General features: G+C 43.7%; 1 protein-coding gene across 4 annotated transcripts in view; it reads right to left on the bottom strand.

Moving 5' to 3' along the window:
- The window catches only part of LOC124990799 (TRPM8 channel-associated factor 1), a 46,727-nt gene that overhangs the window by 6,371 nt on the left and 19,597 nt on the right, over nucleotides 1–20,759 (bottom strand). For 2 of the 4 annotated variants that reach the window (XM_047561197.1, XM_047561194.1), the window contains exons 1-5: nucleotides 19,645–19,802; nucleotides 12,883–13,516; nucleotides 1,662–2,656; nucleotides 1,296–1,393; nucleotides 17–230 (exon numbers count right to left, since the gene is read on the bottom strand). In XM_047561197.1, coding sequence (XP_047417153.1) covers nucleotides 17–230; nucleotides 1,296–1,393; nucleotides 1,662–2,656; nucleotides 12,883–13,502 — 1,927 coding nt within the window. In that variant the 5' untranslated portion in view covers nucleotides 13,503–13,516; nucleotides 19,645–19,802. Of the gene's footprint in view, nucleotides 1–16; nucleotides 231–1,295; nucleotides 1,394–1,661; nucleotides 2,657–12,882; nucleotides 13,517–17,573; nucleotides 17,656–19,644; nucleotides 19,803–20,759 lie in introns of those variants that run through there. The other 2 variants (XM_047561196.1, XM_047561195.1) reach the window with 2 other exon arrangements.

The following is a 20,759-nucleotide window of genomic DNA, read 5'->3' as shown; positions in this document are numbered from 1 at the left end:
CCGCACTTCCACTCACCCAGCTTGTAGTAGGGGGCGTGCACGGCCCCCTTAACGGTGATGGGCACAGAACCCAGTTTGCTGCTCTGAGGCACGATGATATAGAGGAGACCCCCCCAGAGGCAGGTGATTGACTTCGTGGGTTTGTCCAAGCAGCACCGGTTAATGACCAAGGGGCCTCGGAACAGCTTGCTGGCCCTGGTCAGGTCATCCGTGTGGCAGCCAATTTGTATCTGGAGCAGAGAAATTCCCCCCAACAGAGTCATGACAGGGCGTGTGAGGTGGAAGGAGAGTCCAGGAGGTGGGGGCTCAGGCAGGGTCACTGGGCCACGTCCCCATGGACCGTGGATGAGTTGTGTCAGATGGCCCCATGAAATTGCAGCACTCCTCAGGTCACGTGGACTAATTATGGGTGAATTGTTCTTGCAAGGGATTCCAACAGCTGTACAGTGGGTTGCGCAGAGCACTCATGTAAGGAGCAGCAGGAGTGACCAGTAAGGTAAATTCCAAGGAGCGCTGACTCCACAAATGGTCCCCTGGTGTCTGTGTAAGAGGGTCCTAGGCTGCAGATTCTGTAGTGGCGGCCCTGGCACTGGCGAGACAGTGAAGGGACCCTATGTTTTTCAGGTCGGAAAGTGGCCTGGTATGAGCTCTGGGATCCAGCTGATGCAGTGCAGGGTTGGTTCAATCCCACCCCTCTCTCCAAGGACCCCTTTCCTGGGAAGTGGAAATGACTCCAGCCCTTGAAATTATTTCCCCTGGTTTATGTGACACAGGTTGCAGGATAGAGAGGGGCAGACCAGGCTCCACTATCCACTGACCATCGGGGGAGATAGAGCAGGAGGACAAATTTATTTCACAAAAGAGGTATCTGCATATGGAAGAGGAAAAGCAGAGTGTGGACCTGGGCAATCGAGGAACCATCTTTGGTGTCACCGGGAAGAAGCCAGGGTCCGAGAGCTTGTTCTACAATGGAGGAATACAGGGACACAGAAAGTGCACTGAGATTTAGTCAACCCCTGTGGAGAGGCAGATTAACTTCCATTTGATGCCTCTCATTCCTCCTCTCTGACATAAGTCACAAGGGCAACGCTTCAGAGTCAGAAGTTGGCTAGTTTTGAGTCCTGAGCTATGTTTCAGTCTATATATCGTGTGCAATGCAGTTGGCTTATCTTTATAATGTGGGCATAAATACGTGCCCTGTATGCGGGTAGGGTTTTATGAGGACCAAATATAATGCCAGCAGGGAAGGCAAGAGACTTGGTCACTGTTATGGGGTGAGCAGGGCGTGGCCTCACCTTCAGATCTGCGGAGGCAGCAGATTCCGGCAACGAGACTTCTATGATTTGCCTTCCAGGTATGTAGAGCCCGGTGCTCATCCAGCAGTATCGGGTGCCTGACAAAAACGCAGAAGGGCGTCTTTATCCCTCCTCCGTGACTCCACCCAACCTGGCACTCCACAGACACTTCAGAAGCTCTGCACACCCTTTCCGTCCTGCGCTACCCTGACTGATCTCTTCCAAACGGCCCCCCAGGCCTCAGCCCCAAAGTAAATGTCAGAGGATAGAGGCAGTCGGCTGCAGAGGTCAGACCCCCAAAATCAGGTGCTGCAGTCACATGCAGATCCCGTCCCAAGACACCGCGCTCCCAAGTGCCCTTCATACCTGGATTGGTGCAGTTGACCTCCACGGTGATGGGCGACTCAGACGGGCGCAGGTAGGGGCTGCTGTACATGTCTTCGATTTCTGGGACCAGCAGAGAGAGGTCGCTTCCAGAGTGGGCCAGACCAGTGGCCAGGGAGAGCATGGCTCCCCTGCAGCAGTCATTGATAACGGGGTTCTCCCGGGTGGCTACGGGGAGCCGGTAGCGGCTGAGCAGCTTCCTCAGCAGCCGGTGCACGGACATGTAGGCAGGGATCTCTTCGGCGGGGATCTGGAGGAAGGCTGCACCATCCGGGCCCAGCTTTGCCAGCCAGCCCTTCTCCACATTCCCTCTCTTTCTGCCCATTATAACCTGGAACTCAGCCAGGGTGGAGCGGAAGTGATAGGTCCTTATCCCCGCTTTTGGGGTACGGAAGGGCCCTGGGTTGAGGCTTTGGCTTGTGATGCTGATGCCAAAGGGGTTGAGGAGGAGGTTTCCCGGGAATCGAGCCAAAGGGGACACTCCTGGGTTCTTGAAGGCCCACCACCAGGCCTGGGCTCCGACGAACAGACCCCCGCCCTCCGCTACAAACTCCTGCAGCTCCTTGACCCCCACTTCACTCACGGGCTCGAAGCAATAGACACTCGCATCGCTGGTCAGATTGGGTTCAATGCTGGTGTCTATGCCGCCCACCGCGAGCAGGCCGCTCAGCGTTCTCAGCTCCGTCTGCACCACGATCTTGCCCCTGCGGCCCCCATCCAGCCAGCGGACCGCATTGAGCAGAAAGGGGCCCAGTTTCCCTACCGTGAACAACACCTTATGGCCAGTGACAACCACCCGACCCCGGCCATAGCGGGCAGCTGCTATCACACAGCCGTGGTAGGAATCTAACCCCAGGGGAAAGGCTAAGGCCCCGTGCACTAGCAGCTGGGAGGGGAAGCAATCCGAGTTGCTGATGTCCAGCTCTGAAATCCCATGCAGGAGCTCGTCTCTGTCCTCGGAGAGGTCATCTTCACAACTGCAAAGGACACAGGCACTCTGGATTAGAGGAGGGCTCTGCACAAGGCCTCTGGGCAGCACGTGAGCACAGCAGGGCTAGAGACCCGTTGCCTGTGCTATGTCCATAGTTCACATCTTGCAGGAGAGTCAGGAGAACAGAGTGGGCACAGCCGACCTCCCGGGGTGTGGAGATGTGTTAGAAGGAGGACAGAAAGACTCGGCATGAATTCTGCTCTGCACATTTTTAGAGCACAATTTCTCCATAGGAACATTGCAAAGGAAGTCCTGCGTGGCTTACTCAATACTAGACCTTAAATATTCTAGACTGAAGTTCAAGTTTATTTCAGCACTTTACATGTCATATAAAAACTAATGGCAAATCATGGTTCTATTCTTATAAGGAGTCTTCTTTACAAATTTTATGCAACTAATTTTCCCCAGAAAGCCAAACTAGGGGCACTAGTGAAGAATCATTACTCTGTCAAATGGTGGGGCAGGACAGTTGACTGGCCTTAACTCTTGTGAGCCGCTGCTACCTGACCCAAGAGGACTTGCCTGCCCACATCTGGAACCCCAGCCCACCACTGCCTGCCCAATGGCTGTCACACATGCTATGGGGTTTTGCTTAGCACCATGGTTTACTTTCAATGGGTAACCCATCTTTACAGGAGCTCAGGACACCCATAATTGGGAGATGGAGCACGGGACACCTAGTGGGATTATTGAGGGTAGGGTGACCTCTGTAAGTTTAAGATTCCAGAGTTGGTTCTACCATTTTCTTAGGTAAGGCTATGCCAGTTGTGTGGTCAGAAGGCAGCTTTGAGGAAACACCAAAAAAATGGAGGACAGTGGATAACATATTCACACTGTTGATGCTGTATGCTCTGCGGCTGGCAGAACTCTAAGTAACGGACGGGAAAACCGTGGTCCTCACAGCAGATCCTTTCCAGAAGATAAAGCATCACCTCACGATTTAGAGATGAGGCTCCCTCTCCCGGAAGCACTAACCACTAAAATCATCAACTAGTTCTTCTTGCTCTGATTCCAGGCTCACCAAATATCCTTATGCTTATAATCTTGCTTCCCATAATCACCTGCCTAAAGACAGTAGAAGTCATTAGCTAGGCCAAGTAGAATATTCTGGAGACATGTATTTTTGGAGACATGTATTTTTCTCAAGCATCACCTAGACAGCCTATCCCTAATTTGATAATTATTAAAAAATGTTTTTAAACTTTTAGTACTTTAAGTATGTATGCAAAATTAAATGAAAAATGTTTTAATCTTATGAGGACTTCTATTTATAAATTTCATGCAATTCATTTTTTTAATAAATGCAGTCAGTGAAAAGGTGGGTTACTGTGGTCTAAATTAATGTATCAGCATGAGAATTGCTCCACCAGCTATCCTGACAAGATGAGAAAGGTAAGATGCAAAGCTGACACTCAGACCCCAAGTCTCTAGAATTTCATCTAGATAAGGTCACTATCTGAGTTCGATCCCAATAGTCATGCTTATATATAGGAGATGTTAACTAATAATTCCATAATTTAAAAAAGTTTCAGTTGGGTTTTTCTCTTTCTCACCCTCTTCTGAAATGAAACAAAAGTTATTAAAATAAAAATTCATACTGCAAAGTAGGACAGGGGGGTATTGATAGAGAATATGAAGTGAATGGAAGTGACGGCTTAGAGATCCTGGGAACAGAAGGATCTGGAGCTGCATGTGTGTGCAAGAGAAGATCCGGAAAGTGAGAGGACCAGGACTATCATGTGCGCTGAGAAATGCACTGCAGAAAGCAACAATGATCAGTCTAGAATTTCACTTTCTATTCAGAATTTAAATAGGAAATAATCTCTGAATACTCGTTGATAACTGAAAGCATGAAAGAGGAGCACCAAACTAAAGACAGAGAAAATCAACTTCCGTGGAAATAGCAGTGATCCAGAAAAGGGAAGCTCTAAAGATGTGTGGTCTATCAGTGGTAAATTTTAAGAAAAAAAATGTTATTAAAAAAGTAACAGGCTGGTATAAAAAGTTATTAATTACAATAAAAATGAATTGCCAAATAGATAATCTCAGTTTGAACACAGGGGAAGAAAAGTAAGTCTTGGCCTGGTTAACTACTGAGAATAAGTACAGTAGGAAGTTGAGCAAAGTGTGTCTTTGGAGAGCAGCTCTCTAGGTCAAAAAGATGATTATCAGAAAGGAAATGTGGCATATATACACAATGGAATACTACTCAGCCATAAAGAATGGAATTATGGAATTTGCTGGTAAATGTATGGAAATGGAGAATATCATACTAAGTGAAATAAGCCACTCCCCCAAAACCAAAGGCAGAATGTTCTCTCTGATATGTCGATGCTAAATCACCAAAAGGGAGGGGAAGATTAGAAGTTCATTGGACTAGCCAAATGGGAATGAAGGGAAGGGAGGGGGGCTTGTAATAGGAAAGAAGTGGAATGAATCAGACATAACTTTCCTATCTTCATATATAAATGTGTGACCACTGTAAATCCACATCATGTACAACTACAATAATGGGATCCTAACAGGAACAAGTTATACTTATTCTATGTATGTATAGTGTTTCAAAATGTACTGTACAGTTATGTTAAAAAAAAAAGATGATTATCAGAAAAGAGTTAACAGGCAGGAGGTCTAGATCAGAAGATCCAGCATCTAGCTAGCTGGAGTTCCAAAGTGAAAGGACAGAGAGAAACAAGAGAGCATAAAATGAGGAACATCTCCTTAGATTGCAAACAGACTGGAATCTGGAGAACAGAGTCACTGTCAGATCGCAAAGCAGGAGAAGCAAAGGGAAGCACAGCATCCAGCTAGTTACAGGAAACTTACGAACCCCAAATGTGAAGAGAAAATCTTAATAGATCCCAAAGAGTGAGGACAAATGGCCTACAAAGGAATAAAGATTTCAGCTACATAAGACTTCTGAACACATGAGGATACTAAAATTACCACACAGGAAACTACCAAAAACATGATTCGAGGTTAAGTTGTAAGTCCAGAAAGACAGAAATGAGTACAAAGGAGGAATAAATTGGCTACAAAAAGCTTCAGTGGGCAAGAATGAAGTATGATTCATAACTAATGCTAAAAACTGCTTATGGAGATTCCCTAGAAAACTTGGAATGGACTCACCATTTGACCCAGCTATCCCACTCCTTGGTTTATACCCAAAGGACTTAAAATGAGCATATTACAGTGACACAGCCACATCAATGTTATAGCAGCTCAATTCACAATAGCTAGATTGTGGAACCAACCTAGATGGCCTTCAACAGATGAATGGATAAAGAAACTGTGATATATATACACAATGGAATATTATTCAGCCATTAAGAAGGTTAGAATTATGGCATTTGCAGGTAACTGGATGGAGTTGGAGAATATCATGCTAAGTGAAATAAGTCAATCCCCAAAAATCAAAGGCCGATGTTTTCTCTGATAAGTGGATGATGATACATAATGGGGTTGGGAGGGGTAAGGGAAGAATGGAGGAACATTGGATTGCATAGAGGGAACTGAGGGGTGGGGAGGGGGCCAGGGGAAGGAAAAAGAAAGAAAAAGTAACAAAAAAAATTTTTTTTAAATTGCTGATCAAGTCCTATGGCACTGAACAACCATGGTAAGTTAGTAGAGATAGATGTTAAAAACAGAGCACATTTTTAAAAAGTCAAGTAAAAGTAGTAAAAAATACCAGTTGAAACCAACCAGATGTTTTCACCAAAACCAGACATGAATAGGAGAGTGGGACAAATAGAAGTTCTTATCTAGAAGGATAAAATTAAATTAATTGATCTCGAATCAGGTAGAAAAATATAAGTTTATTTAAAAATCAAAAGCCACAAGGTAAATATGTATATTAGTATATAATAAAGGGGTGTCTTACATTATTGGGTAAAAGATTAATGTTTTTATAAATGTGTTGGGACAACTGGTCAGGCAATTGGAAAGAGATAAACTGAACCCACACTTCACACAATACACAGGAAAAAACTCCAAATGCATCAGAGAGAGATGTGAATTTTAAAAATAAAGCCATACAAGTACTAGAAGAAAACAGGTAATTTTAAAAATAACATGGATGTGGGGGAAGCTTGCCAACCATGACTCAAAATCAGATGTCATCATTAAAAGACTGATGGAATCGACTAGTTGTAGATAAACATTTTTGGCAAAAATATGACGTACATTCAAAAAATTAAATGTAAACAAATCATAAATACAGGGATAATATTCTTAGTATGCAAAAAAGTCATAAATTGGAAAGGATACCAAGAACCCAACAAGAAAAATGACCAAAACACAGGAACAAAGCAGTTCACAAATAACAAATAATAAATGGCCTCTAAACCTTCAGAAAAATATTTGATAAAATTACTCATTACAATGTAGCTCAGTGATTGAATGCTTGCCTAGCCCATGGGAGGCCCTGGGTTCGATCCTTAGCACCACATTAAAAATAAATAAAATGAAGGCATTGTGTCCATCTACCACTTAAAAATATATTTTAAAAAAAGAATAATTCAAATTAAAACTGTACTGGAATACTCTTTCCTGGCCATCAAAGTTAGCAAAAGACACCAAGCCAGACAACGGTGCTTCTGGGCATCTGGGGAGGTACAGGCGTGCCCTCCCATGGCTGGGGATGCCAACGGCACCAACTTGATGGGAGAAGACTGGAAATTTCTAACAGAAGTATACATACGTTTATTCTACCACTAAAATAACGACTCCAAAAGTCCAGTTCCTACGACAACATATGCAGAGTTATTAATTTCAATACTATTCATAACAGCAAAATGTTGAAGACAACGTAAATGCCCACTTCTGAGAGACTGGCCGAATGAACTACGGTATTTTCACTGAGTTCAATACGATGTCACCATCGTAAAAAATGAGGAAAACCTCAGTGTGCTGTTGAGAATGACGACGACGATATATTAATAGAAAAAAGCAGCTGGACACCACGGTACATGTAGCTACTCTGGAGGCTTCAGTGGAAGGATCACTTAAGCCCAGGGATTTGAGACCAGTCTAGGCAACATAGTGAGACCCCATCTCAAACAACCAACCACCACCAACCAACCAAACAACAAAAAAAGAGAAAGGAAGAAAAAAGGAAGAACTGTACATAGAACACACAAAAATCAACTCGAAACAGACCTACCCTGAAATTCCTAAAACAAAACAGGGGGAAAGCTGTTTGATGCTGGCCTTAGCAATGACTTTTTAGATATTACACCAAAAGCTCAGGCAGTAAAAGCCAAAAATAAACAAATGACGGTACATCCAATTAACATGTTTCCACACAGTCAAAGAAACAATCAACAAAGTGAAAAGTCACCCGTGAATGTGGAGAAAATATGTGCAGACCACGTATCTGCAAGGGGGTTAATGTCCAGCACATCTAATGAAGCCACACAATTCAGTAGCAAAAGGAAAATAAACCCACTGAAACATGGGCAAAGCACCTGAACGGGCATTTTTCGTCAGATATATGTAAATACCAAAAAAACAAACAGTCAACACATTTCTGCAAAGATGCTCAACATCACTGATCATCAAGGAAATGGAAATCAAAACCACAATGAGATATTACCTTGCACTTGCTAGAGGGGCTGTCGCCCAAAAGTCAAGAGATAATAAGTGTTGTCCCGTAAGGACTAAGAGCAACTTGTGAATGCTGTTGGTGCGAATGCAAATTGGTACTTGGGGGCTCCTTGAAAATTTAAAAATGGAACTAGCACAGGACCCAGCAATCCCTCTGCTGGGCATATGCCAAAAGGAAATGGAATCGGCAACTTGTAGAGAGCTGCAGTCTACAGCTCACTGCACTGGTCATTTTTTCACAAAAGCCAAGAAATGGAGATGATCTGAATGTTCATCAATATTTAAACACAACTTTGAACCCACACACGCACACACAAATTTCCATCACCCCAAAAGTCTACCACTTGCCTTATGATGCTCAATCCAGCCTGATGTGCTTTCTATACATATGGATTAGACTGGGCTTTCACGTACATGTGATCATAAATATGTACTCTTTTGAGCTCAGCTTCTTTCTCTGAGAAACAGTTTTTGAGAATCATCCAGATTGTTGAGTCTACCAGTCAGTCACCCCTTTACTGCTGCGTATCTTGTTCTTATGTGGATGTTCCACATTTTGCTGATGGAAATTTAGGTAGCCTCCCATTTGGGACTTGCTGCCATGATGTTAACGTACAAGTTTTTGTGTGGACGTATTTTGATCTCTCATGGATTCAGGGATGAGATGGCTGAGTTGCATGCTAAATGCACAGTAACTTTGTAGACCCTGTTAAGTCATTTTCCAAAGTCACTGTGTCATTTTATGTCCCCACTGGCAATATATAAAAATGTCAGTTGCTCCACATTCTTGTCAACACTCGATAGAGTGAGTCTTTAATTTTAACTATATTTTTTAATGTTAGAGGGTGTGTCATATTTCTCTGTGATTTTAATTTACATTTTCCTAATGACCGATGTTGTTGAGAAGCATTCCACTGGCTTTGGCTTCCCATCCAGCAGCTTTTGTGAAGGAAGTTACTTTATTTTTCTTTTTTCTTTAACTGGCTGTCTTATTAATACCAGATGTAAGAGTTCTCTATGTACAGTGCATGCAAGTCCACTGTCAGACATATTACTTTTGTGGCCATGTACTTTTTGTGTCTTATGTACGTGGTCAACCTTTGCCTACCCTACTGTGGCAGATATTTTCTTTTATGCTCTCGTTTAGGAAGTTTTTGAATTTTTGTTTTTGCATTCAGGTCTAGATCTATTTCTAAGTATTTGTTTTGTATGGAGAAGGGGTAATGAATGGTCAGAATTCATTTTGTCACCCATAACACTATCCAGTTTTTTCAGAAAAATAAGTTGAAAAAGACTATCCTTTCCTCATTGAATTACCTTGGTTACTTCATCCAAGTACACTTTTACTTCATCAAAAAAAAAAAAAGATCATAAATTTGAGAGTTTATCTCTGAACCATCCAGCCTGTTTCTTATTCTTATGCCAATACCACAGTGTTTTGATTACTTCAACTTGATAGACGTTTTGAAATTAGGTAGTATAGATCATCTTTTTTTCTTCATTTACAAAGCAAATGCCTAAAATAGTTTTTGCTTTGCATCTCCTTTTAATTTTTTTTTTTTTCCTTTCCTTTCCTTTTTTTCTCCCCTTTGGCAGTACTGTAAAGAGAACCCAGGGTCACTAACACTGAGTTACACCCCCAGACATTTTTAATTTTTTCATTTTGATCAGGGTCTAAGTTGCTCAGGCTGGTCTCAAACTTGTCATCTTCCTGCCTGAGGCTCCTGAATTGCTGGGATTACAGGTGTGTGGCACTGCTGGAATTTGTTCTCTAACAGCACAGGAGAAATTTTTCTCTTCTCTTCACTCTGCATTCTAGGAAATCTACAGTATCCCCCACCCCGTCCATGGTTTCACTTTTGGCAGTTCCAATTACCTGGAGTTAACTGCAGTCCAGAAATATTAAATGGAAAACTCTAGTTAAGTTGTGCACCATTTGGAATCGCACAATAAAATCTCAAACCATCCTGCTCCTTGGTGGGTTATGAATCATCTTTGTCCAGTGTATTTCTGCTACACCCACCATTGGTCTCTTAGTAGCCATCTTGGCTATCAGATTGACGGCTGCTGTACCTCTGTGCTTGTGTTCAAATGACACTTACATAGTAATACTACGTACCAGTGCCTTTGTCCCTCACTACACTTCATCTCATCGCATAGGCATTGTATTATCCCACATCATCACAAGAAGAAAGATGAATACATTACAATAAGATAATGTGAGAGATACATCATTCACATTAATTTTTTCCTATGTATTGTATAATTGCCTTATTTTATTAATTGTTATTCTCTTACTGTGCCTATAAATTAAAGGTATGTATAGGAAAAAGCATAGTATAAGTACAATTCAGAACTATCTGGTTTTAGGAATCCACTAGGAATCTTGGTATGTAAGCCTCATAGATAAGGGGGAACTATTGCAGTGTGAAATAAACAAAACACACACACACACACACACACACACACAAACACACTTATTTCTTATTGTCCAATCTCTATACCTTCTTTTTCTTGCCTTATTGCACTGGCTACTACTTTTAGTGCAATGCTGAATATTAGGGTTAAGAGCAGGTATTTTTCCTTGCTTTTTTCCATTTCTAGGGGGAAAGAATGTAGTATTTCACCATTAAGAATGCCTTTACCTAGAGGCCTCTTAACAGATGGAAGTGCCTTTTTTTCCTAGTTTGTTGAAATTTTGTTATGATTCTATATTAAATTTTGTCAATTTTTGATACATCTACTGAAAAGTTTTTTCTCATTTTTCCTATTGATATGGTAAATTAATTTTATGTTTGAATATTAAACCAGCCATGTATGTACTTGGTTATGATGTATTATCCTTTTCATATACTGTTATATTCTATCTATGGTATTACTAAGAACTCGCATCCATGTTCAAGGGGGATATTGTTCTAAAGTGTTTTTCTTTTTCTTAAAATTTTTTTCTCTGGTTTCAGTATCATAGAAATGCTAGTTTATAAATCAAGTTTGGAAAATTTTCTTCCTCTTCTATTTTTTTTTTTTGAAGAATTGTATGTAGGATTGCTATTATTTGTTTCTTGAATATTTGATAAAATAACTTGTAAAGCTATCAGGGCCTGAAGTTTTCTTCATATTGTTTCTCATTTTAAATAAAATTCTTCTTTTGAAATTTAAAAAAACTGAAAAATTGCAAATATTGTACAAGAGTGTTTCTATATACCTTTGACACAGTTTTCCCTAATGTTCCTATTTTGTGACCATGGTATGCTGTTAAAACTAAGAAGCTAAAGCTGGTCAAATACTACTAACTAAACTCCAGAGTTTGTATAAATTTCACCTGTTTTTCCACTAATGCCTTCTAGAATCCAGTCTAGGATGCCACACTACATTTAGTGTTGGGATATTTACAATTCAACTTGTGCATTTTATGTTTTCTCTTGTGCCAATTTTGGTAATTTGTGTCTGTCAGGAAATCTGTCCATTTCATCTTAGTTGTCAAATTTATTGGCATAAAGTTGTAGTAAATCCTTATTATCCTTTTAATGTCTGCACAAGCTTTATTAATGTTCTACTCTCCATTCCTGAAATTCATAATTTGTTTTTTCTCTTTGTCATGTTAAGACAATCTAGAGTTTAATCACTTTTACTGATTGTTTTCAACTAACAACTTTTGGTTTTACTAATTTGTTCTCTAAATATCTAACTTCTAACTAGCAATGCCCTCCAAGGGTGTGCAGATTCTTAATAGACTCATTAATACCTGCTTAGATATTGTTTTCAAATTACTTAGGGAATCATACTTATGTTTATCTTTGAGACAATTTCAAGAAGATGCTTGATTTTTAAAACTCTCAAATTTCCTTGTTAACTGGAAGTTAAAAAAGACTATTGTAAAAAATATCCACGTGCTTTGTTCTGAGGATGCTGAGAATTTTAGTAGACTATAGGTGTTGCCCAGTGTACTTTTTCTACACCTGGGATGACTGCAGCTTTTGATCATTCTCATTCATTCACCTAATTTTACATCCAACAAATGTGTGTGAGCACCAACGAATCTGTAAGATGTTTAGTACCATCTGTGAGCAAAACAGGCCAGGCAGTGTTCTCAAGAACTTCCAGTGCAGCTGCCTCTGCACCCTCACCTGCAATTACCTGGTGCCCCCAGAGGTAAAATTCCTCTCCTAAATTCAAGGCTTAGCATATGGTACCATCATTTTTTGCTGTCTTAACTTCTGAATCCCCACTTCCTGTTTCCACCCTAAGCACATTTGACTTCCCATTTCCATCCTTCTGATGTACGCCTTCTCTCATGAGCCTTCCTGGGTTAAGCTTGCCAGTCCCTGGAGTCCTCCATAAATTTACTAAGCTGGACACTGGGGGATATAACAGCCAATACAGAGTTTCTCCCATCAAACATCTAAGTGGTCTGGAGCATTGAGGACCTTGTCTCTCTCATGAGAAGGAATATTTAAAAAACTGAGCTGTTGGTGGTGGACGTGGAGATGTGGTGGATCCACATCTAAGTGACACATTTTCTTCTGTTGGGCTGGAAGCAACCTGAAGATAGGAACCATGTCTGCTTCTTAAACTGAGGCTAACTCCGTACGGGGGTAAGGTACTCACCTAACTAAGACCGGGATCTTGGGCATCTTCTTGGAGACTTTAAAGAAACTTGTGTCCCCTTTGTTGTCGGTGAAGTACACACCGGCCACGCTGGTCACCAGGTTCCCAGGGAATGTGAACAGGACCCTTTCATCATCGCCCTGGTTGGCCCAATCCCAGGCTTGGCCTCCGATGAGCAAGCCCCCTCCTCGTTTCATAAACTGGACCAGCTTCTCAGTCAAGGTTTCGTTGTAGGCATCGACGCAGTAAACTCCCAGGGAGTCATTCACCTCTGGCTCAATTTTTGCCTCTACTCCAGAGCCCTCGAGGATTTTGACCAAAGGTGCCAGGGATGGGTGCACACCAATGGGAGCCCCAGGGGAGGAACAAAGCCACCCCACAGCATTGAGGAGAAAGGGAGTGAGCTGGGCTTCCACCAAGTAGTCCTCGTGGGATAGAACCACCAGGCGGCCTCGACCGTAAGAGGAGGCAGCAATGAGGACCTGGCCCATGTCATTCACCATCACGGGAAACGAGGCCTCTCCAATAAGCAGCAGTTCACACGGGATGGCATCTTCTGGGAGATCCCAGCTCGTGACTCCATTCATAAGGGCCTCAAAGGCAGCAGAGGGAGTCGCCATGGTGCTATGGGTTTCTGCAGAGAAGAAAGCAAAGGCTCAGCTTGGTGAAGAATGGGTAAACCAGCAAAAGAAATGGAGCACAAGCAGAGTGTTCACTCTTCTACTAACTGGGGCAACTCTCCCAACTATGAGGATGAGTCCGATACCACCCAACGACTCAAGCTCTTAGTGTCTGCCGTCCAGGGGACCCCACTGCACCCTGTCCTCTTTAGAGCCTTAAGAATCAGAGTTGGAGAGTCCGAGGCTTTTCCACCACGGAAGGGAACAACAGAGAGCGGGAGGTAGGGAATGAAGGTGGAATTGTGTTCCTCAACGAGGTATTTTGAGGTCCTAGTCCTTAGTACCCATGAATGTGACTTATCTGGAAAAAGGCTTTCTGCAAATGGAATCACATTGAGATGACGTCATACTGGATTTGGGTGGGGATTGTCTGATTTGACTGATATTATACAGAGGCAATTTGGACACAGACTGATGCAGACTAACAGGGGAAGATGCTATGAGAAGACGGAGGCAGAGGGTACAGTGACGTGTCTATAAGACAAGGAATACCAAGCCCGCAAAACCCAGATGCTAAAAGAGCGGCATGATAGATTCTGCCTCTGAACCTCCAGAAGGAACCCACACGCTGTCCCCTGCATTCTGAACTTGTAAGTGTGAGTGAATAAAGTCCTGTTACTTTAAGCCAGATTATTTGTGGTCATTTGATATGGCAGTCTCTGGGGACACTACTCTGGTGCCACATGCTGTCCCTGGATGCCCCTTCCACTTTCTTGGCCCCCACCCTGATTTTATTACTCTCAGCTCAGTCAAGTTACAACTGAAGTATGAACCTTCTGGGCTCTTAGAGAAAGTTGTTCTTTGGGCAAAGTCTCAGGCTGCATCAGAGGGAAGCAGAAGCCCTTTGTGGCTTCGGTGGAAGTCCCAGACAGCCAGGAACAACACGTTCTGAAACGATGGCCGATTTTAACTTGTACTGGGACACAGCTGAGGGATGGAAGTATGTCTGTGGATGTGAACTCAGTGTCCTCCGCTTCTTCACTATGAGCTCTGCCTCTAGGATGATCCAAAGTCTGACCTCTGCTGCATGCACTGGACTGAAACTGTCCTCCAAAACCAGACGCCTCCATAATCAGGACACCTGGGGCTTCTGGTCCTCACTGAACACGGTGGCAGCACACGTAGCTGCTCTTCCTATTCATGAGGCTCTCACTACCTTAAATGTGGCCCAAGTAGCCTTTTTTTTTTTTTTAATCTTCAAGCCCTGAGACCACTTACTTTTTCTCCTTTCCTTATTTCCTCTTGGTATATGTGAGTTCTTAAGTTTTTTTTTAATTTTAATTTTAATTATTATTATTATTATTATTATTACCACCATCATCTTTGGCCCTTACTTCTCTTTTTATGTTTCTTATGCGGAGAATATGCCCCCTTCTTGGTCCATTTTGGGCTACTATAACAGAATACCTGAGGCTGAAAATTTATGAAGAACAAAGATGTATTTCTTAGAATTATAGAGGTTGGGTGGTGCAAGACTGAGGTGCCCACACCTGGAAAGGACCTTTATTCTGTGTCATCCCATGTTGGAAGGCGGAAGGCAGAGAACACATGTGAAAAAGAGTGAGGGAGGGGATCGAGGTCATGGTTTTATCAGGGACCCACTCCTGTGACTTGATAATCCACCACCTTGATAATGGCATTGATCGACTCCTGAGGACAGAGCCGCATGACCTAATCACCTCTTGAAGGCCCTGCCTCTCAGCACAGCTGCACTGGCAATTTAGAAGACAAGAAGGACGCATTTAAACCATAACACCAGCCCTCGAGGTCATGCAAAACAATGACAAGCTCAGGAGTGAAGGCTGTCTGGATCTATGTTTCAGGATTGCTGACTACGAGACTCCAGCAACGCCTCTCAGACACAGTTCTGTATCTGTTATGTAGGAATCACCCCATCGATCACATGAAGTTTCCCCGAGGATTAAAGGAAAGACACACGTTAAACACCCTTTCCCATAATTGTATAAGCACTTACAAATTTATGTATAGACTTGGACTATTTGGTTAAGAGTAGATCATTTAAGTATATGAATCACAATAGGGGATTTTTGCAAAGTGAAAAAAATAAATCTAAACTAATGTTAGTTTTTATGAACAATGAATTGAGTATTTATTGATTCTGACTTTATAGTTTTCCTATTTTTCAGTTAGTATTAAGACTAATGCTAACATTAGTGCAACGATTCTTATGTTCATTTCTCAAGCATCTTGATGGGCCCTTGACAAGTCCTTGGCCTGGGCATGTGCCTTCCACAGCCATGAATAAAAAGGCCTTCATCTCAAGGTGACTCGTAAGTTCAAGTTCCAGACCAAATGCACACAAGTCATTTATCACTGGTCTCTAACACTAAAGAAGTCTTACATTTATTATTTCCTCTCAAAAATGGCTCTTCTAAAGTACAATGCAGAAGGTTGATGCTTCTAGCCCTTAAACACAAGCATCAACTACCTTCCTATCTCAGAGAGCTACTGGGAAAATACGACGAGCCAACACAGGGTTAATAAGAAGTTTTCTCCTTCTCTGCCCCTCTTGGGTCCACAAATGACCAGGAGAGTAAACCACAGAGTCACAGAATGTCCCTTCTTCCTGTCCTCATATCTAACTGGACGCAATCCTATCACCGGCCTTTCTAATCATGCCACCATTAGCCTAGTTCAGGCTTCATCAATTCATGTCTGGATGAAACCAATTCAGCTTCTACTTCACTAGGATCTGTTCCTACTTTTACTTAAAACCTCTCTAATCATATCATTGACCTAAAGGGGAAAAAAAAAAAAAAAAAAAAAAAAAACCCAGACCTTCGTTGGTGTCCACAGGAGAAAATCTGACTCCCTCCTCCTGGTCTGGGAGGCCGCTGTGGCTGGCAACTCCTTAAGTTTTCCAGCTTTATCTACTGTTCCCTGCTCCCTGCAGCTTCCAGCCTGTCTGGTGCCCCTGGACAGGGCCTGCTTCCATTTCAGATTCTCTTTCCATTCTCTATCCTTTTCCCTTCCCTCTTCTACATCTTTCTATCTACAGAAACACTACCCTTCTAAGTGAACGTGTGCATAGAGGAGAAAATTTAAATGAGCAATTCTAAGAAGAAATGCTCAATGTTGCTAATCAGGCAATGACCAATATAATGCATATTATCATGAGATTTTCAAAAAACAAATAAATAAAAGAACTAGGAGAGAGAGGAGGAGACAGAGGAAAGGAGGTGAAGATGACAAGGGCTGTGTAATGGTGGAAGGGCTCTGGGGACAATATCACTATCTGAGCAATTTCCACGAACATCTGCAATCTTGAAAGCAACTGACAATGGCAACTTGTATTCAAAGGTGAACCTGTTCTTTCTGGAGATTCCTCTTCCAGAAAGTTTTACAGAAACTGAGAGCATTGAAGATAAATCCACAAGGATGCTACTGCCACACAAAACCACAAATGTAAATAGAAAAATGAAGAACCAGAAATATAGGAGCATTTGTTAAGTGTCAGAGAAAATTTATGGAGGCCACATTTCAACATGCTAACCTTGACAAGGAAGAAGTGAATCGTTTTTTCATCTTTACACAAGCTTGGACTTTTTGAAACACTGTACGTATTATTATTACAATTAAAAAGTACACTGAGGTAATATAAGAACAACCGAGCAAGTAAACATATATTAAATGACTAAGTATGTAAAAGATTGGGTAGATTGATCAACTGACCCTGTCTCACTGGCCCTAAAAGTCTTCTTTCACCTCCTGTCTGGTTATCCATCTGCTCACCCATATCTCTGGTTTCCTCTGCTCTGAGGGTTCTTTGAACTCTGTAGCCAGTTCTGTTCTTACTTTAACCAGGTATCAGTGAATAAAACATTCGGTTTTTGAACCAAATACTCTGTCTTTGAGCCTGAATTCCTGTTTGTTCTTCACACTTGGTGAATTCCCTAAGGGAATGACCTAGCTTCTGCTTTCTCTCCTCTGGGTCCATTTTGGCCTCTTCTAGCTTGCTACAACTGAAGTCGCCTCCAAAGCAAAACATACCCAGGCAAACCTGTAACTCAGGGCGAGAGCAGAGCTTCTACTCCTTCCATAAAGTATCCCACGGGATGCTAACAGGATCTTCCTGTGAGAGATGTAAGGAAGGGGAGATGGGGTCACACCCTTTTCTACAGCTGATTTCAGATTCTGAGATTTACAGTAAGTGTCTGAGGTCATAAAATACACTTTGTTCTTTGAATTCTCCAGGAGAATGAATAGGTGTTCTGTGGATGGGTGACTGAACCATGGATTTGAAGGTGAGGACAATGGCAGGACCACTTCTTCAGCAAACAGCTTGAACTTCAAAACTCATTAATAGCACACACATTTGATCCTTTATGTTGATCCTTGATTTTTATCTTCTTCATACCATTTTCTTCCATGAGCCTTAGATTCTTAATCCTCATAAGCCTTATATCTTTTTCAATGTCATGAACTTCTACTTAACCAGAATCAGAGCTAACCAGTCATTTATTTGGCATTCCATTCTAGACAATCTGCGCTAAATCTTATTTAACTTTAACGTAAAATTTTGTTTAATTCATGCATATAAAACAATATGCTAATGCTCATGGAGAGATAGAGAAATTCAAATAATAATTAAAACTTTAAAAAATTAGGTAAATTCGCATATACTTACCATGCTACGTAAAATGGAGGAACTTTACATTAGGTAGAGGGAAATGAGAGGGGGGAGGGAGCGGGGGTGTGAAAGATGGTGGACTGAGAGCATCATTACCCTGTGTACATGTATGATTACACGAACGGTGTGAATCTACATCGTGTACAACCACAGAAACGAAAAGTTGTACCCCATTTGCGTAAAATCAAAATGCTGTCTGTAAAAATAAAAAAATAAAATAAATAAAAAGCAAAAACACACAAAAGCCCCCAGACTTTTGCTAATATCTTGGAAACTTCTCTAGTAGGCCTCCCCCAGTCAATCCTCCCCCATTACCATAGTCGTAAAGGTTCAAAACTTTGCTTTTTCCATTTCCCTTATCACAGTCTTTATCAATTCCCGAGTCCCCCTGGGGCTCTGTTTTTCTCTCACTCAGATTTGCTCGCTTCCACTGGGGGACTTCAGGAGAGGGACATAATCGAGGAGCCCTTGCCCCCAGTGAGAAGCCCCCTTTCTCTCTCTCCTCCCTCCCCGCGCCTCGCATGCGCGCTCCTGCGCTCTCGCCCTCCCCTCTCGCGGGTCTCTGTCTCTCTCTGCAGGTGCTGTCTTCTCCTAGGTCCTGGTCTGCTTGCCTCACACGATTTCTTTCAAATGAACAATGTGTGCGAAAGGTCCTCCGATCTCCCGGAGACTGTCAGTACTAGGCTTGGAGTCAGCTGCCGGCTCCCCTCTCCCCTCCTTAGCTCCCAGGCCCAGAGCCAGGCTGCACAGAGCATGTGGGTGACGTCAGAAGTGGAGCAGAGGGGGACTGGGGCGGGGGCGGGGGGCGGCCAGCGGGAGGAGGGGAGCGGCCGAAAACCTCTGCGGTGGGTGGGCAGAGAATCCTCCAGGCTGGGCACCGAGGCCTGCGCAGGAGGGGGACGCTCTCCACCGCCCAGTCCTCTGCCCCACCCTCCCGGACACCACTCTCCAGAGGACATTTCAAGTGGGGGCAGGATCTCGGCCCCAGAGACCCCGTTTGCAAAGGTCAAAGGGCAGTAGGGCAGAAGGGATGCTGGGCACCAGCCACCTGTGAGGTCCTGAGCAAGCCCTGCCTCCGCCCCGGGCTCCGGATCCTCATCCGGTAGCGCCCCCCTAGGTGCCAGGCCGTCTGGAAGTCGCCCGCACAAAGCGGGCACGCACGAACAGCAGTGTCAGACCCCGGAGAGGGGCACTGCGGCACGGGTGCAGAGCCCGAGAGCAGCGAGAGCCGCCTAGGGAAAGAGACCCACGGCGCCGGGGCCTCCGTCCCGGCCGGGCACAGCCAGGCCCCCGCGCGACCGCCACTGCAGGCCAGCCAGCTACCCCAGCGCGGCCCCTGGTCTTGCGGCCGCGGCCGCCTCCATCAGCCGGGCGGAGGCCACCGACCTAGCCCTTCCCCGTCCCGCGAGGCTGTCCGATGGGCCCACTCACCAGGTCACCCTGCAATTTCCACCCGAGCGGCTGGGAGGGGGCAGGGCCTGGCGGGGAGGGGGCTTCCCTGCGGAGCACTGACCGCGCGTCCGATCCGGGAGCCGGGAGCCCGAGCCAGGAGGAGAGCGGGGCGGGAGGGAGGAGAGGCTCCCGACGAGTCTCCTCCTCCCCACTTCCTCCCGGGCTGGAGGGGGAGCCCCAGGGGGCGGCGCTTGGCAGGGGACAGCGCTTCTTTGTGTCGCCTGGCCTGGCGGCTCGGCACTGCGGCAGATGAGGGACGCCTAGCGGTTCCCTCCTAGGAGCGAGGAGGTTTTTATTAAAGACATAAACTTCTCTAGTTTATGTCTATTTATCAGGAAAAGGCTGGACAAATGATGGGGCCTACGTTCTGTGGACTACAATTCTTATGAAGAGCTTAAATCTCTAGTGTTGGGGATGCACCGTCAGTATCGGACAAGGAGAAATACAACTACAAATTGTTAAACACGTTTACGTTTTTATGAGGGTAAAAAGAAAGCCATGTATATATTCGTATTATGGTGGGGAAGGATACAGGTCTACCTGTTAATAACGGTTAACCTGAGAAATAGGAGAGGCAACTCTTTGTATAACTTTGCATTGATTGCATTGTTACATGCGTTACTTTTGTAACCCATCGAAAATACCTATCGTCAAAATCCGTTTGTCAAACTATGGGTGGCTAAGACGTATTAATGTACAGGTCTTTCCTCTCTGATAAATCAGTGGACAGTTGCTCTTCCTTCTTTGAATTGCTTATCCCAGCTTTGTGCGGTAACTTAACCTCTGTGATAGGTGTCAGCTCTCGCAAGTGGAATGTGGGGTAGTATAATGGTTAGAAACCTAGACTGTCACAAGATGGACTGGATTCAAAAATCAGGGTTACCAGCTGCATGACTGAACAATTTACCTAATTCCATTGTGCCTCAGTTTGATTCTCTGTAAAATGGGGGTAAACTAATACTGTATTACAGATTTGATTTAGGGCTTAAATTCAGTAGGTTATTTGTTCATAGACCAGGCCTGGCCTACAGCAAGGCTGTATGATGCCTGTTAAATAAAATAAATATCCAAGCCGTCCTAAGATTCAATATTTC

Source organism: Sciurus carolinensis, chromosome 8 (genome assembly GCF_902686445.1).
Source record: "Sciurus carolinensis chromosome 8, mSciCar1.2, whole genome shotgun sequence".
NCBI classification, from domain to species: Eukaryota; Metazoa; Chordata; class Mammalia; order Rodentia; family Sciuridae; genus Sciurus; species Sciurus carolinensis.
This window is presented reverse-complemented; position numbering and strand designations above follow the sequence as displayed.